Below are 20,000 nucleotides of genomic sequence, written 5' to 3'. Positions count from 1 at the left end.
ACCAGATCCGGTTTAGAGCCGCCAGCCTCTCGGCCACCTCACTTGCGTGTGCATGTGTCTGTATGCCTGTGTTTGTCCAGGCCTGACAACCGATGTTGGTGTGCTTACGTCCCCGTGTCTTAGTGGTTCAGTAATAGAGACCGATAGAACCGAAAGAAGCTCGTTCTATGTATATATATATATGTGTGTGTGTGTGTGTGTGTGTGTGTGTGTGTGTGTGTGTGTGTGTGCGTGTGTGTGTGTTCTTGCATGTCTGTGTTTGTCTCCCCACCATTGCTTGACAATCGATGTAGATGTATTTACGTCCCCGTTTCCCGATATTTTCCTATGTTTTCCGTTGTTCATAATGCGTGTCTTACCACCATTCTTCCCACCTGCATACCAAACGTATACTTACGCATATACACTATTGTGTACGAGTGAATGGCATCAAACGAATTTAAGATATGTTATCTTAAAGATAGTGTGTTCGCACTAGATGGCGCGCGCACACACAAACACACACACATACACACACATAACATACAGTGATAGATATTAAATATTTAAAAATACTTATTCATATCAATATTTTATATTTTACAGCGTACAAGTAGATAGAATTCGTGCAGAAAGCAGTCGACGTACAAAGGTAGAGAGGAACGATATAGAAAAAGATATCGGAGAGTACGTTGAAATTGAACTAAGTGTAAGCTTATTATTCTGTAACTAAATATTTTTCACTGTTATGCCGACCTAATTAAATTTTCTTGTGAAGGCAGTGTGATGGCAGAAATGCTAGCAGCATTCTTATAGCGTTACCCTGTGAGTTCAAATTTCAATGAAACTGACTTTGTTTTCATTATTCCAGTTCCGATAAAATAAGTGCTAATTGAGCACTAGGGTCAATGTGACGACTTACATTCTTCTTTGAAGTTGCTGTTCTTGAAGCAATTATCAAATTTTCTTGCGAATGCATTAAACTGGTAGAATCGCTCTCTCGTGGACAAAATGCTTCGCCTATTTTATTCTGGCTTTACGATGTGAGCTCAAATTCCGTCGTGGTTAGCTTTGTCCTTCGTATTTCCGGAGTTTTGATAAAATAAGAACCATGTAAATTTATAATCAAAAAGATCCCAACACCGACTGTTTCTTTCACCCTTCCAATAATTTACCGAAATGTGTCTTTGGTTTATGCAGTGTAATATGGTGTTGATACTATTACCACACACACACGCATATATATGTATACATACATGTATGTATATATATATATATATATATATATATATATATATATATTATATATATATATATATATATATATATATATATATGTATGTATGTATGTATGAAGACCCTTATCTTCACAGACATAGCACAAGTCTATGTACTGACATGGGAGTTTAACACCCAAAGCGAGCGAGATTACTATATTGGCGAGCCAAAATGAGCTTGAAATTAAAGCTCAGCAGTAGTACTACTCCATCGCACATAGTCGAACCATTGATTCTTTTGGTTTATTCTGGCAGGTAGAAATTGGCTTAGGTTCAGCGAGGGACTATTACTGCCGATACGCAATACATTATATTCATTCACTGTGGGGCGGTTAACGTCCCTCTCAGTCTAGAGATGTGTGCCATGCTTGTGTGCTATGTTTTTCTCTAGCAATGTATGTGCTACGCTCACCTTCTGTCAATATCAGTGACAGTTGAATTTTTCCTTTTTGGTTCTATATTTCGTCAAGACACCTTAATTATTTGATATATATATATATATATATATATATATATATATATATACTTTATTTAAAAGCAGCAGAAATTAACAACAGCTTTTGTTAATTTCTGCTGCTTTTAAATAAAGCATATTACTCTAGCTCTGGTATTTGAGTACTCTTTTTTCCACCTTATTTCACATTTATGTGTTTACTCCGGTATATATATATATATATATATATATATATATATATATATATATATATATATATATATATATATATATATATATATATATCTTATTATAAAAGGCAGATTTTATCTGCCTCCTTTGTCTCTTATAGAAATCTACAATATAGGATTTCTTCAATTACAATTTACCTAGCATTTTTAAGAGTAGAATGCATCGGGTCGTGCCAGGTACAGTTTTTAAAATTTCAACCCCAATTAAGCAAAATTTCGAGAAAACTCACTTTGTGGTGTGTAAGTGAAATGCTTTTCTTAGTGTGGGCTAGAGCACACGCACACACACACAAACGGAGTGAACTGCCTCACTAATGCTATCACCCTAATTTCTACTACTTTCTCTTTGCAAGTCTACCTTACAACACTACTCAAAAAAAAAAGCAGCAAACAGAAACAAATAAATACATAACGATTTACTCCTCACACAATTTCTTCAATTAGACTTTACCTATGATTTTTCAAAGTACTTCCATTGGGTCATGCCATACACAATTTCTTTCAATTTCACCCCCAATTAAGACAAAATTCGAGAAAACTCAATATTTTAACATTTCACTTTGAAGCCTTTACTCTGCCTATTACTCCCACTTCCTCTTTAGACACATAGACACGCTAATATATACGACAGTGTCAATTGTTGACAGACATTGTAAGCTAACGTGTGTGTGTGTGTATGTGTGTGTGTGTGTGTGTGAGTGTGTGTGTGCGTGTGTGTCTGTGTGTGTGTGCGTGTGTGTGAGGGTGCGTGTGTGTGTGTGTGTGACAGGGATGACCCATTCAGACTGGTCATCCTTTTTGCTAGAAGATCACCTATGCTACACCACTGGTTTTCAGTTCATATTAATCAAATTAATATTCACAAGAAGAAGGACTATTCATTATAATACATCAGTTCCATCGGACAACTGCACAAACATTTGCCATTTTACACATGTATGTAAACAAATTCCTTTCTTAAGAATTTCAATTCATTTTCTTTTTCAATTCATACAAAGTTATTTAGGACGAATATAAGATCTAAAGTATATCCAAGTAACAGAAAGATCGCCCAAAAGTGTATATAGATATTTAAATGTATTTATATATTCATCTATGCAGACATGTATGTATAACGTGTGTGTATATATTTCCATAGAGGTAACCATTCACTCCATACAAAGTTTTTAAAGACGAAAATAAGATCTAAAGTTATCTCTAAGAAGCAGAAAGATCGTCCAAAAGTGTATATAGATATTTAAATGTATTATATATTCATCTATGCAGACATGTATGTATAACGTGTGTGTATATATTTCCATAGAGGTAACCATTCACTCCATACAAAGTTTTTAAAGACGAAAATAAGATCTAAAGTTATCTCTAAGAAGCAGAAAGATCGTCCAAAAGTGTATATAGATATTTAAATGTATTTATATATTCATCTATACACACATGTATGTATAATGTGTGTGTATATATTTCCATAGAGGTAACCATTCACTCCATACAAAGTTTTTTAGGACGAAAATCTTTATATATAAAAGAAAGGTTGTGTATCTGTCTACTCCGATTTAGATTCCTAACTACTCCCACATTTTGCGATGCAGTTTAACCAAAACCGAGTATCTTATAGTAGTGATTCATATCGAGCCCTTCTGGGTATTAGCGCGCGTCTACGATGAGTCTACGATTTTACAAATAATTCACCATCATTTTTTCCCATTTTAATGCATTTTTTAAATAAAGGGAAGTAACTCTCAAACTTCACACCAATATGCGTGCTCATATGCGACGTAATATCACATCAACAGCATTTCCTCACACCCTCATTGCACTTGGCGTAGGCAAAATACCAGGGGATGAAAATGGTAATATTGACATCGATTCCATTTGTACCATTGTTAAGACGCCTTCTGATCTCAGAGATGCAGTGTTCCAAGATCTACAAGCTAATTATCAGAATATGGATTGAATTGGCCAAAAGGCTATACTGGCCCCAAGGAATAAAACTATTCACCATATTAATGATGAAATGCTAAAACTCATTCCTGGGGAAGTCTATATATATCAGTCTATCGACAGAGGACGTCATTAACTATCCAATAGAGGTACTCAGTTACTTTGAGCACCCCGGACTACCACCACACATTCTCAAACTTAAAGTTGGTGCCCCTATAATGCTCATCAGAAATTTGGTTGCCCCAAAACAATGCAATGGCACGCGTTTGATCGTTAAGTCCTTATCTCCCAGCGTAAACTTATATCAATATTTGCCTGAATAATAATCATCATTCAGTGCAATCATTAACAGTACTTTCAAGTAATTCAGCCCCGAGCAACGCCGGGCAATTCTGCTAGTATATATATATATATATATATATACATACAGAGAGAGAGAGAGAGAGAGAGAGAGAGAGAGAGAGAGAGAGAGAGAGAGAGAGAGAGATGGATATAGATATATAGATAGATATGCAGATTGATACATAGAAGGATATAGACTTATAAATGGAAGGATGAATAGATACGAGTGTGTGGATGTGTTTCTGTGAACGTTTCCGCGAGTGTGTGCCACTCAAACGCATCTTAATCGCAGTAGAGTTCTACACATCAGCAATTAAATAAAACAGTATGTTAATACAATGTTTTTAAACTAACATCACTTAAAATGATTGTTTAATATTTTACATCTTATTTCAGCCTTCTTCGAACAAATACACGAACATTAGCACGTTGTGAGTAATTTTTTTCATTTCTCATTTTCGTGTAATTAATAGGCGCCCAAGTATAGATTTGTCAACCATCAGTTTCTTAAATATTGTTATATATATATATATATATATATATATATATATATATATATTATGTGTGTGTGTGTGTGTGTGTGTGTGTGTGTGTGTGTGTGTAAATTTTGAACAATGAGAGTGAATGCGCAACATACATTGATGAATACAAGTTATTTATTTGTGTATTAAGGCTACCATTGTTTCCAAGTTAAGAAAATACTTAAATAGTTTACTTTTGAAGCCGGTGGCATGGAGGAATTCGTTTTCGTTTCCAGTTTGGATTAAAACATGAAAAATCATGGGAATTCCAGATAAAATCTCGTAAACAAAATAAGATACCAAGTGGATCCACTGAACGATCATCTCCCTTGGCTTTTGGGCTTAGGGAGAAAAATTGTTCTGAAAGTTGCTTTTGTTTATATATAATACTTTGGGTATGTGTAATGTTTGTTTGTACATGGAGGTAGATCATCATGTGTCTTCTATGTGTGCAGTTCATATGATGTATATATTTAATTCTCACTTTTAGGGAAAAAAAACCTTGTCTCGTAGGATCGGGTGCGTGTGTCGTACTACCTTATTGAAATGCTGGAATGTAAAATATTGTTTGTGAATGTAAGGCGAGAAGGTTTCACTCATAATGTTTCAGATGTTACCTTTAGACTGGATGATATGTAGCTTTTCAGTAATACAAAGTTCACATTTCGTACCACGTCTCTTGTATTTTCTAGTTCTAGCAAGAATACTCCATGTTATCTGGGGGTTGCTTACTCATCCTGTTTTTCAATTTACATATCATATTGGATAAGGATGTGGCAAGTCCTTTATTTTGTCCCTGAATGACGCCAGAATTTGTGTGTATCTTTCCTTGAACGAGTCGCCCGTCATTCCGATATGTCTTTGTTACTCCTTTGGAGTTCATGATTTTTGCCTTGCAGAGAAGTTCTATTTCCAGACAGCTATATTTAGAGGGCAGATGTTGTTAGATTTACTGTGACAGTGTTTTTCAAAGGAATTACTGGGAGACTTATTTTTTTTATGATTCAGTATTATTGATTTAAATCGGGGAGGCAACTATAGCCAACTTCCCTCGAGAACATTATTTTCACATCAAACTCAGATACAATCGGAGCTTGCACCATCTGAAACATACTTGTTGAAAATTTCATTAAAAATACCCATTTTCTAGAAGTTATGAATAAACAAAATCGTTTGATGCGCATTTGGGTATGTATGCCCATTGCTTTAACATATATTTTATACTAAGATTACATTAATATTTTATATCAATATATCAGCTTGCTTCGCTTCACTTTCATTCTGTTTGCAACAATAGTTTGGCTTTGTTTACAAGTTCAATTTCCAGCCAGCTATCATTTAGAGAACAGCAGTTCGGAAGTGTACAATGGTAGTGGACAGCCTACAACATGACTCCTCCACCCTGCTTCTGACGTCGTAAACGTTGGTGATGCTCATCTCCAAAATAGACGCAACCATTTCCTCAACCGCCAGGTCCGCCAAGGGCCGTCCTGGTTTCGTCAGCGAACAAAACTCAACACACGTCTAATGTCATGTACTTTTAGGCGCATTGACATCTCAAACTATTGTGACTGAACGTTAAAGGAGAGAGTTACAGGGTTTCTCGCTCGGAAGCCATGGTCCCGAGGATGCGATTTCTGATGGTTTCCAGTGCATGAGGAAGCCCGGAAGTGGTGAAAATGGCTTTGCTTGTTTGTCCAGGTTTCTCACGTAACTTGCAGCCAATATTCCTTAAAGCCCTAGCTAACACAGTCTTTCTTCCTTGGCGAAAGATCCTTCAGGAATCGTCTAACCGTGTTCACATCACGACCTACTTCACCGCAATGACATGAGGATAAGTACCTTTAACACCTTCCTTGATGATAACAGACTCTTCTTCATCGTTAAGACCTTTGCCACGCCCATTTGTTCATAGAGGGGAGAGACGCTATTGGCGTGATTCACCCAAAAACTGAAGAATACAGGGAGTATCGTAAAGCGGTTCAAATTTTGAAGGGCCCCACTGGTCCCACTGTCCGCACTCTATTTATATTGCTCTTACCTCGCTTCTACACTTATTGATTAAACTGTGATCAGCATCAGAGTTTAGCACTTTATATATATATATATATATATACAAGTTGTTCGTACAAATTTTGATGATATTTTTATGTTTCACTTTTTAAGGAATAGCTTTACGTATTAGTGAACAGCCAAAGACATTGGAGAGTATAAAAACTAAAATTGTAGTTGGGAAAAACATAGCTGACACATTGGTGTTACCTGTTTCGTGATGATTCGCTTCGGGTTCCAAAATTACAACATCATGTTTGCTGCTCTATGCTTTGGGAACAATGCAAAGGCTGTAAGTCGTAACATAGACAACTGCTGTGGAAACTACGATAACGTGGTCATCAGGAAGGGACACGGCACGGAAAGCGTTGATCTGAGCCTTGGAGCCTGGTATGTGTCGAGTTGAGATGGGTGTTGAAGTTGCCACGGTGTAGCTGGCTACGTGCAACTGACTAATACAGAATGCCTAAAGGAACCGCTTGTCGAAAGCTAGACCAAGCTGAGGCATCCTATTAAGTGGTAGATGATCTGGGTCTCCTATGACGCAAAAGAAATTTTGTCGGGACAAGTTGCGCAACTCCCAGAAAAAAGGCTTGCCTACAAACCATGTGATACAGTACGTGTCATAAAACAAATTTCGTCTAAACTGTGAGGGACTTTCAGTGCGTCTTCCGTGTAGGTGACGTGAAGTCGCCAGACTTCTTTGAACATGGTTTAGGCTCAATTCAGATGTCTTGCTACTGGAAGCACATACCTTTAGAAGCAGAATTCGCTTCCTTGCTATACCTCCATAAATGTGTCAGCAATATTTATCGGAAAAATTCTGAAACTTCACTAGTCTTATACCTACAAACAATAGTCTTAAATAAATGCCTAGTGGTAAGAGATTAAGTAGTTAAAGTTCAAAGCAATTTAGTGTTTGACTTCAAATTATATGAAAAAAAAGTAATTCTGGTGTGGTGAGTATTCTACCCAAATTTCATTGGATATATCAACGACATTAACTGAACATTTTAGTTTTTCCAATATTTCAGTGCAATAACATCTACACCCATACCTATCATTTGAATATGATAAGGTGTGTTTCATTATGTTCCAGGTAATATGGAACTCAGCATCCTTTCTTTTTATAATTTACCTTTATTTTCCTTTCAAATTACTGATACCTATACTTTGTAAATTCATTATGTAAACCTGTCACATTTCAATATTATTTAATGCCAGGAGTAATTTACACTTTAACATTATCTTGGACATCTGTACTCGAATTTCATTTAAGTCACCTGCTTTGCCACTTTTCTCAGTCCATCAATTAACATCGTTTCCCAAAGAAACGTGCGGTCTTGCATTATCATATTGGAAACCAACACCTTTCCTGTTGGCCAATTCTGGACGTTTCTTTTGTATTGCTGCTTTTAACCCGTCCAGTTGTGTGCAGTATTTCTCAGAATTGTCTGGTTACTTGGGAGAAGCTCATAGTACAGAATTCCTTTCCAATCCCACCAGACACAAAGCAAGACTTTTATAGGGTGAAGATCCGCTTTTGGGGTGGCTAAGGGTAACTCATATCGCTTACTCCAGGATGACTTTCTCTGAACATTTCGGTAGATAATCCGTTTCTCATCACCCGTCACAATTTGCTTTTAAATAAGGTGCGTTTTCATTCCGTTTACAAGGCGAATCACAGATGGAAATGCGAACCAAGTGGTTCTTCTCACTGGTACCCAAACATGGTTACGATTTGTGTACCCAAGCTTTACAAGGTGCTCATGAATGACGGATTTTGATAGGTCGAGGCTTTCTGCCAATTCTCGGGTTGTGCAATGTGGGTTATTCTCAATTAATGACATGATTTGGTCATCATCTGTAGTGGGTGGTCTGCCTGATCGCTGTTTATCAATAAGGCTACAATCTCCAGCTCGGAACCTTGCGAACCACTTCCGTAGAGTTCTTTCGAATAAAGAAAGATCACCGTAAACTGCGCATATTTCTTTGCTTGTGAGGCATTTGCCCTTTACGGTAAAAGAAAAGCAATAAGTGCCGAAAATGAATTCCTTATCTTCCATTTTAAAGGGTTACAGTATTAACACAGGTTATAGGAACATAAACCTTCTTCCACGAAAAGATAGTTTAAACTGTGCTTTAAATAGATGTGTAGTCAAATCCTATTTTATGGATTCAACCACGTTCTAAAATAAGTCGAAAGGTAAGCTACTATAAATTGGCACGAACTTACCAAACAACCCAATATATATATATATATATATATATATATATATATATGCATGTATGTATGTATATTTTATATGCATTTATATGCAATTATGTGATTACATTAGAACATTTTAGTTCTTATTTCTAGTATGTAAGTGCTTCTAATATCTAAGTAATCTTCAGTGACAATCACAGCTTTCCTTTTTGGCAAAACATTGCATGCTGCTGTCGATATTAATATTTTTGTATAGACATCAGTGATTTAGTAATCATCCACTGATTTTTATTGTAAAAACATATACTGACAGAGAATTCAGGCCTGAAACTGTCGAAGTCGACCCAGTCCTTACTGATGAGGTAACGGAAATTGCTGAAACTGACCGGTCGTTACAAGTAATTCTTGATTGGTGCTTTCGGACGATTATAGTCTCAGTCAGTATACAATTATGTGCTTTGACTACAATATTAGAACATTTTAGCTCTTATTTCTAGCAATGTTGGTGTTTCTAGCACCCTAATTATATTTAGTGACACTTATAGTTTTCCTTTTTAATAGAACATTACACACTGATTCCTATATATATATATATATTTATATATATATATATATATATATGTATATATATATATATATATATATATATATATATATATATATATATATATATATATATGTGTGTGTGTGTGTGTGTGTGTGTGTGTGTGTGTGTGTGTATTAATAGTGATGGATATCAGATATTTAAATATATTTATGTGTAACAATATTTTGTATTTCACAGTGTAAAAGAAGATAAACGTTCCGAAGAAATCGATCCAAATTTGGAGAAAAAGAATATATATGTTAACGAAGATTTCCAGGAGTACGTGGAAATTACACCCGGAGTAAGTTTATTTTTTTGTAACTAGACATACTTATTGCGATGCCCTTCAATGTTATGACGATCTAGTTAAGTTTTCATTTGAAGGCTGTGAGTTAGAAGTATCGGTAGCACGCGGACAAAATGCTTAGCGGCATTTCTTCTGACGTTATATTGTGATTTCAAATTTCAATTCGGTCAACTTTGCTTTCTTTCTTCCACTGTCGAAAAAATGCGCACCAATTGAGTACTGGGGTCAATGTAATCGAATTGCGTTTCCTCCGAAATTGCTAGTCTTGTTTGAAACGATTATTACATTTTCTTTTGGAGGCATTAAGATGATAGAATCGCTAGCACGTGGACAAAATACGTTGCCTAATTCTTTTGAATTTACGTTGTAAACTCAAATTTTGTCGGCTCGACTTTACCCTTCATATTTTCGAAGTTGATCGAAATAAATAGCAGTTCAGTTTTGACATGAAGTATATTTATGATCGTGGAAGCGCAATGGCCCAGTGGTTAGGGCAGTAGACTCGCAGTCGGAGGATCGCGGTTTCGATTCCCAGTACGGGTGTTCTATGTGTTTATTGAGCGAAAACACCTTGAAACTCTACAAGGCTCCGGCACGGGGGGGGGGTAATCTTTCGCTACAGCTTTCTCTAACGCTCTTCCTGTTTCTTGAGTAACGCTGCAATGGACTGGCGTCCTGTCCAGCTGGGGGAAACACATACACCACAGAAACCTGGAAACCGGGCCCATGAGCCTTGCTAGGCTTGATAAGGGCGACGTTTATCGTTATATTTATCATCACATAGTTTCCAGCTCTCACTATCTCGTTTACTTTTACGACGTAAAGTATCATCAGATATTTTATTCAATGCGTTGTTCGTTTATACAGAGAGAGAGAGAGATATATATATGGATATAGATATATAGATAGATATGCAGATTGATACATAGAAGGATATAGACTTATAAATGGAAGGATGAATAGATACGAGTTTGCGGATGTGTTTCTGTGAGCGTTTCCGCGAGTGTGTGCCACTCAAACTCATCTTAATCGCAGTAGAGTTCTACACATCAGCAATTAAATAAAACAGTATGTTAATACAATGTTTTTAAACTAACATCACTTAAAATGATTGTTTAATATTTTACATCTTATTTCAGCCTTCTTCGAACACATACACGAGAATTGGCACGTTGTGAGTATTTTTTTTTATCACTTCTCATTTTCGTGTAATTAATAGGCGCCCAAGTATAGATTTGTCAACCATCAGTTTCTTAAATATTGTTAATATATATATATATATATATATATAATATATATATATGTGGTGTGTGTGTGTGTGTGTGTGTGTGTGTGTGTAAATTTTGAACAATGAGAGTGAATGCGCAACATACATTGATGAATACAAGTTATTTATTTGTGTATTAAGGCTACCATTGTTTCCAAGTTAAGAAAATACTTAAATACTTTATTTTTGAAGCCGGTGGCATGGAGGAATTCGTGTTCGTTTCCATTTTGGATTAAAACATGAAAAATCATGGGAATTCCAGATACAATCTCGTAAACAAAATAAGATACCAAGTGGTCCCACTGAACGATTATCTCCCTTGGCTTTTGGGCTTAGGGAGAAAAATTGTTCTGAAAGTTGCTTTTGTTTATATATAATACTTTGGGTATGTGTAATGTTTGTTTGTACATGGAGGTAGATCATCATGTGTCTTCTATGTGTGCAGTTCATATGATGTATATATTTAATTCTCACTTTTAGGGAAAAAAAACCTAGTTTCGTAGGATCGGGTGCGTGTGTCGTACTACCTTATTGAAATGCTGGAATGTAAAATATTGTTTGTGAATGTAAGGCGAGAAGGTTTCACTCATAATGTTTCAGATGTTACCTTTAGACTGGATGATATGTAGCTTTTCAGTAATACAAAGTTCACATTTCGTACCACGTCTCTTATATTTTCTAGTTCTAGCAAGAATACTCCATGTTATCTGGGGGTTGCTTACTCATCCTGTTTTTCAATTCACATATCATATTGGATAAGGATGTGGCAAGTCCTTTATTTTGTCCCTGAATGACGCCAGAATTTGTGTGTATCTTTCCTTGAACGAGTCGCCCGTCATTCCGATATGTCTTTGTTACTCCTTTGGAGTTCATGATTTTTGCCTTGCAGAGAAGTTCTATTTCCAGACAGCTATATTTAGATTTACTGTGTCAGTGTTTTTCAAGGGAATTACTGGGGCACTTATTTTTATTATGATTCAGTATTATTGACCTTATATCGGGGAGGCAACTATACCCAACTTCCCACGAGTACAATATTTTCACAACAAACTCAGATACAATCGGAGCTTGCACCATGTGAAGCATACTTGTTGAAAATTTCATTAAAAATACCCATTTTCTAGAAGTTATGAAAAAACAAAATCGTTTGATGCGCATTTGGGTATGTATGCCCATTGCTGTAACATATTTAATACTAAGATTATGTTAATATTTTATATCAATATATCAGCTTGCTTCGCTTCACTTTCATTCTGTTTGCAACAATAGTTTGGCTTTGTTTACAAGTTCAATTTCCAGCGAGCTATCATTTAGAGAACAGCAGTTCGGAAGTGTACAATGGTAGTGGACAGTCTACAACATGACTCCTCTACCCAGCCAACAACATGACTCCTCCACCCTGCTGCTGACGTCGTAAACGTTGGTGACGCTCATCTCCAAAATAGACGCAACCATTTCCTCAACCGCCAGGTCAGTCAAGGGCCGCCCTGGTTTCGTCAGTGAACAAAACACAACTCACGTCTAATGTCATGTACTTTTGGGCGCATTGACATCTCAAACTCCTGTGGCGGAACGTTAAAGGAGGCAGTTTCAGGGTTTCTCGCTCGGAAGCCATGGTCCCGAGGATGCGATTTCTGATGGTTTTCAGTGCATGAGGAAGCCCGGAAGTGGTGAAAATGGCTTTGCTGGTTTGTCCAGGTTTCTCACGTAACTTGCAGCCAATATTCCTTAAAGCCCTAGCTAACACAGTCTTTCTTCCTTGGCGAAAGATCCTTCAGGAATCGTCTAACCGTGTTCACATCACGACCTATCTTCACCGCAATGACATGAAGAGAGGTGCCTTTAACATTTTCCTTGATGATAACAGACTCTTCTTCATCGTTAAGACCTTTGCCACGCCCATTTGTTCTTAGAGGGGAGAGACGCTATTGGCGTGATTCACCCAAAAACTGAAGAATACAGGGAGTATCGTAAAGCGGTTCAAATTTTGAAGGGCCCCACTGGTCCCACTGCCCGCACTCTATTTATATTGCTCTACCTCGCTTCTACGCTTATTGATTAAACTGCGATCAGCATCAGTGTTTAGCAATTTACATATATATATATATACCAGGTATTCGTACAAATTCTGATGATATTTTTATGTTTCCCTTTTTAAGGAATAGTTTTACGTATTAGTGAACAGCCAAAGACATTGGAGAGTATAAAAACTAAAATTGTAGTTGGGAAAAACATAGCTGACACATAGGTCTGACCTGTTTCGTGATGATTCGCTTCGGGTTCCAAAATTACATCATGATTGCTGCTCTATGCTTTGGGAACAATGCAAAGGCTGTAAGTCGTAACATAGACAACTGCTGTGGAAACTACGATAACGAGGTCATCAGGAAGGGACACGGCACGGAAAGCGTTGATCTGAGCCTTGGAGCCTGGTATGTGTCGAGTTGAGATGGGTGTTGAAGTTGCCACGGTGTAGCTGGCTACGTGCAACTGACTAATACAGATGGCCTAAAGGAACCGCTTGTCGAAAGCTAGACCAAGCTGAGGCATCCTATTAAGTGGTAGATGATCTGGGTCTCCTATGATGCAAAAGAAATTTTGTCGGGACAAGTTGCACAACTCCCAGAAAAAAGGCTTGCCTACAAACCATGTGATACAGTACGTGTCACAAAAACAAATTTCGTCTAAACTGTGAGGGACTTTTAGTGCGTCTTCCGTGTAGGTGACGTTAAGTCGCCAGACTTCTTTGAACATAGTTTAGGCTCAATTCAGATGTCTATGTGAAACCTTTGGATTGAATGTCAATCCATGGCAGTGGAGGATTGCTGCTGGAAGCACATACCTTTAGAAGCAGAATTCGCTTCCTTGGTATACCTCCATAAAAGTGTCAGCAATATTTATCGGAAAAATTCTGAAACTTCTCTAGTCTTATACCTACAAACAATAGTCTTAAATAAATGCCTAGTGGTAAGAGATTAAGTAGTTAAAGTTCAAAGCAATTTAGTGTTTGACTTCAAATTATATGTAAAAACAGGTAATTCTGGTGTGGTGAGTATTCTACCCAAATTTCATTGCATATATCAACGACATTAACTGAACATTATTTAATGCTAGGAGTAATTTATACTTTAACATTATCTTGGACATCTGTACTCGAATTTCATTTAAGTCACCCGCTTTGCCACTATTCTCAGTCCATCAATTAACATGGTTTCCCAAAGAAACGTGCGGTCTTGCATTATCATATTGGAAACCAGCATCTTTCCTGTTGGCCAATTCTGGACGTTTCTTTTGTATTGCTGCTTTTAACCCGTCCAGTTGTGTGCAGTATTTCTCAGAATTAATTGTCTGGTTACTTGGGAGAAGCTCATAGTACAGAATTCCTTTCCAATCCCACCAGACACAAAGCAAGACTATTATAGGGTGAAGATCCGCTTTTGGGGTGGCTAAGGGTGACTCATATCGCTTACTCCAGGATGACTTTCTCTGAACATTTCGGTAGATAATCCGTTTCTCATCACCCATCACAATTTGTTTTTAAATAAGGGGCGTTTTCATTCCGTTTACAAGGCGAATCACAGATGAAAATGCGACCCAAGTGGTTCTTCTCACTGGTACCCAAACATGGTTACGATTTGTGTACCCAAGCTTTGCAAGGTACTCATGAATGACGGATTTTGATAGGTCGAGGCTTTCTGCCAATTCTCGGGTTGTGCAATGTGGGTTATTCTCAATTAATGACGATTTGGTCATCATCTGTAGTGGGTGGTCTGCCTGATCGCTGTTTATCAATAAGGCTACAATCTCCAGCTCGGAACCTTGCGAACCACTTCCGTAGAGTTCTTTCGAATAAAGAAAGATCACCGTAAACTGCGCATATTTTTTTGCTTGTGAGGCATTTTCCCTTTACGGAAAAAGAAAAGCATTAAGTGCCGAAAATGAATTCCTTATCTTCCATTTTAAAGGGTTACAGCATTAACACAGGTTATAGGAACATAAACCTTCTTCCACGAAAAGATAGTTTAAACTGTGCTTTAAATGGAGGTGTAGTCAAATCCTATTTTATGGATTCAACCACGTTCTAAAATAAGTCGAAAGGTAAGCTACTATAAATTGGCACGAACTTACCAGACAGCCCAATATATATATATATATATATATATATATATATATTATATATATATATATAATATATATATACACACAAAGTAGTAAATAAATGGCACAACTAAGTACCGATATTTACTGGAAATAGCGAACGTAAAAATACGACGCTAATGTATAGCTTCACCGCGTATTATTAGTAAAAATGCGTATATGCAACAAACTAGAGAAAAACGTCTTACCTCCAGGGAGAACATCTGAAAGATGAAATACCCGGAAAAGGATAATGTGCGACCTGCAGGTTTCAGATTTTACAAGATATGTCTGCCACCCATATTTTATTCTATTTTCATCAGCCAAGCATATACCATGACGAAATCTACGATGTTACCACATATATGCATGTATGTACGTAATATATATATATATGCATTTATATGCAATTATTTGATTACATTAGAACATTTTAGTTCTTATTTCTAGTATGTAAGTGCTTCTAATATCTAAGTAATCTTCAGTAACAATCACAGCTTACCTTTTTGGCAAAACATTGCATGCTGCTGTCGATATTAATATTTTTGTATAGACATCAGTGATTTGCTAAATCATCCATTGATTTTTATTGTAAAAACATATACTGACAGAGAATTCAGGCCTGAAACTGTCGAAGTCGACCCAGTCCTCACTGATGAGGTAATGGAAATTGCTGAAACTGACCGGTCGTTACAAGTAATTCTTGACTGGTGCTTTCGGACGATTATATTTCTACAATTATGTGCTTTGACTACAATATTAGAACATTTTAGCTCTTATTTCTAGCACCCTAGTCATATTTAGTGACACTTATAGTTTTCCTTTTTAATAGAACATTGCACACTGATTCCTATATGTATATATATATATAATATATATATATATATATATATATATATATATATATATAATATATTATGTATATATATATAATATGTATGTATATATATATATATAGATATATATATGTATATATATGTAATATATATATATATATATATATATAGATATAATTTCAACAATTGAGGGTAAAATTAATTAATTAATCAATTTCACCAAGTATTCAGTATGCAAAGGGACCATTTAAGGCGAATTCAAATTATTACATTATATAAAAGGGATTTTACCGAAAAAAGCATAGTGTTTGCTGATTTTAACCCACGCTGGTGGAAAGGGGAGAGCAGAAATTCTTCGCTTGCATATTTGAGTTTGTTGGCACTGTTAGTTTCGAGCAGATCTTCAGAAGCGATAACAAGCCGAAAGGGTATGCTCCCACTTTCAGTGTTTTCAAATCCAAACCAGGGAGTTCTGAGCTGATGATAGAAGTGTCGATTTTGACTAATCTGAAACGTACGTCTCAAATAACCTTTGCATTTGATTTTTTAATGTCTCTACCCCCATACTTTCGTGAGTTGAATTGAGCAAACAATATGAGAGAGGTTTTCTTTAAGTATTGGAAATAGTTTTAAAAAAGATTTTTTAGCTGCTATTTCTAATGAGTTCAGTATGCGGCAAAGTAATTTATTTTACTAAGCCCTTTTATATAATGTAATTATATATAGATATAGATATATGTATATATATATATATATATATATATTATATATATATATATATATATATATGTATATATATGTATATATATATATATATATATATATATATATATATATATGTATGTATATTAGAAGAAATGAGGTAATCAGAAGATCGGATGGTTTATATTTACAGATATTTATTTATATATTACTTTTTTATATATATATCATATCACTTAGATCATTAGCCCTTTCTCCCATTCCAGTGGGGTTTTCAAATCAAACTAAGTTCCTTTGTGGGGAATTTTAATCATTTTATAGAGTTTCGTAGTGATGGGGAGGAATGTAAGACAGCACAAGAGGATGAGATGGATGAGGAGAAAGTGAGAGAGAGAATATGTGTGTATGTGTATGTGTGTGTGTGTGTGTGTGTTTGTATCTGAGGTGAGTGCTAAAGAGAAAGAGGGGAAGGGAGAGGGAAGAAGAAGGAAATAATGTTTCATGTCTTCTATGCAAGCCGTATGCCAGAAATATGTCCCAGAGCACAAGGCCAAAACAAATAGGAGCAAGATTCCAAGAGACAGGAAGATCCTCATGAGACGACGGACGAAGGTTGCAAATCGTCTCAACCAACATCCCAAAAGTAGCGAAACGTCCCGCCTAAAAACAACACCGATGGAGATCGAAAAAAGGCTGCAACAATCCTATGTGAAGGAGAAAGCAGACAAAGAAGCCTGGGTTATAAAAAACATTAAATCAAACCCAAAGGCCTTCTTTCATTACGCAAAAGAAACAGTCTCAGTGCACTACAAGATAGGACCCCTCCTCCAAAAGGATGACTCCCTCACAGACTGTCCAACTATGATCAGTGAGATGCTGAATGACCAGTTCAAAAGTGTCTTTACCACCCCGTTGGAACACAGACAAGTGAACGAACCAGTGGACTTCTTTGCCGCCTCACCTATAACCAGCGAGGCGGTTACAATAGAATGTATTGACATTAGCGAAAAAGATGCCCTACTAGCCATAGATGAAGTGGACACAAACTCAGCTGCTGGTCCAGACGGTTTCCCAGCCATCCTCCTCAAAGCGTGTAAGCATGCCCTGGCAAAACCCCTCAAGATTCTCTTCCAGAGCTTTCTTGCGAATGGCAAACTGCCAAGCAAGCTGAAGGAGGGAATAATATGCCCAATACATAAAGGGGGAAGTAGAGCAGATGCCAAAAACTATAGGCCTATCTCTCTGACTTCACACATCAGTGGATAGTCAGAAAGAAACTAATCGTATTCCTTGAGGAAAATAACTTGCTGAGTAATACCCAGCATGGTTTTCGACCAGGTAGGAGCTGCCTGACCCAGCTCTTACAGCATTATGACTGGGTGTTGAGGCAGTTACTCAACAAATCAAATGTGGACGTAATCTACCTTGATTTTGCAAAAGCTTTTGACAAGGTGGATCATGGTATGATATGCCACAAACTACGTGACCTCGGCATAGCTGGAAAACTTGGAGTGTGGTTGCATGACTTCCTGAAAGATAGGAGTCAGGCAGTAGTGGTTAATGGAGCCACCTCTATGAACACACAAATAGTGAGCGGTGTTCCACAGGGCACTGTCTTGGGACCACTGCTTTTTATAGTGGCCCTCTCAGATATGCCCTCAAATTCCCGGATAGCCACTCTGGCCAGCTATGCAGACGATACGAAAGTCTCGCAGAAAATACAGAACCCCAGCGATGTTGCACACCTGCAGCAGGAGTTGGACTCAATCTACAGATGGGCTGAGCATAATAATATGCAGTTTAATGCTGAAAAATTCCAGGCCCTGCGCTACCAGCATCCAAAACTGAATATTAAACTTACAGGATACATCGGTCCACAGGGAATTTCAATCCCAGAGCCTAAGTCTGTGAGGGACCTGGGTATCGACATGAGTGATGATACCTCTTTCCAAGTGCACATTACCAGGATGGCGACAAAGTGCAGACGAATTGCTGGGTGGATCCTAAGAACATTCAGAACCAGAGATAAGGAAACCATGATGGTCCTCTGTCGGACATTCGTCTTCAGTCGCCTGGATTACTGCTCACAGCTATGGTCACCAACCAGTGTAAAATTAACAGCGGACCTTGAAGCAATCCAGAGAAGATTCGCAAAGAAGTTCGTCTCTTTGCAACAGCTCAGCTACTGGGAAAGGTTGAAACAGCTAAGACTGTACTCCCTGGAGAGAAGACGGGAGAGGTATGCAGTAATATATGTCTGGAAGATCATGGAAGGAATTGTGCCAAATTTTGGCATTGTAAGCTACATCAATGCTAGAACGGGACGACACTGCATAGTGTCAAAGATCCCAGCAATGCTATCGCGCTTCAGGACCAGCTTCTGCAACAGCCTGGGTTTCAAGGGCCCACAGCTTTTTGATATTCTTCCAAAGAGTCTGAGGAACTTACCTCACGGCAAGAGGTGCAAATGAGAGTAGCTGTATCAAACTCCATTCTTCACCAAGTGCCACATATTAGACGAGGTTCGACGCAATAACAGTGTAGCACAAAACGGCAGTGCATCAGCATGGCCGCAGCTCTGAGCTGAAACTAGAAAAAAAGTGTATATATATATATATATATATATATACTTTGATACTTTGATACTTTGATAGGTTTCGGCCATTATTGGCCCAGGCCATGTCTAACTTAATAGCACCACCTGGTGAAGTCTTTCAAGTCAGAATTTGGGCACTATGGCCCACTCAAGTAGAGAGTTATTGTTTACAGAGACATATCCGGGTGTAGGGGGTTTATCCGGGATTTCTTGAAGGAATCTGTCCAAAGACTTCTTGAACCCTATAGGGTCAGTTTCTGTTTTAATGTGTTTTGGTGTAATGTTAAAGAGAGCGGGGCCAATTGAGGTGAAATAATTGTGCCGTATTGTTGTTATGAGATGAGAGTGCGATTTTTGTTTTGGGCGGATGGCACGGGGCCCAAGCCTTGGATGTACCTTAAAGGTGATGCCAACATCATTTGGGCAATGCTGATGGAATATTTTCCACATCATGCAGATGATGTAGCGCTCACGACGACGTTGGAGAGAATAGAGTTTTAGCTTTTCTAGTCGACCCCAATAGTCGAGGCCTGTCATGCCATCTATCTTTTTTGTGATTGCCCT

At 37.3% G+C, this 20,000-nt stretch overlaps 1 protein-coding gene across 1 annotated transcript in view; it reads left to right on the top strand.

Annotated features, from left to right (window-relative positions):
- Nucleotides 1-20,000, top strand: part of LOC115213197 (mucin-4-like) — a gene marked incomplete at its 5' end in the record, with an annotated part of 363,030 nt that overhangs the window by 324,170 nt on the left and 18,860 nt on the right. The window contains 4 exons of the mRNA XM_036503503.1: nucleotides 586-688; nucleotides 4,620-4,654; nucleotides 9,790-9,892; nucleotides 11,038-11,072. Of these exons, the coding sequence (XP_036359396.1) occupies nucleotides 586-688; nucleotides 4,620-4,654; nucleotides 9,790-9,892; nucleotides 11,038-11,072 (276 nt within the window). The remainder of the gene's footprint in view (nucleotides 1-585; nucleotides 689-4,619; nucleotides 4,655-9,789; nucleotides 9,893-11,037; nucleotides 11,073-20,000) is intronic.

This window comes from Octopus sinensis, linkage group LG6, assembly GCF_006345805.1.
Source record: "Octopus sinensis linkage group LG6, ASM634580v1, whole genome shotgun sequence".
NCBI classification, from domain to species: Eukaryota; Metazoa; Mollusca; class Cephalopoda; order Octopoda; family Octopodidae; genus Octopus; species Octopus sinensis.
The sequence above is the reverse complement of the archived record's forward strand: the minus strand, read 5'-3'. Positions and strand labels throughout refer to the sequence as shown.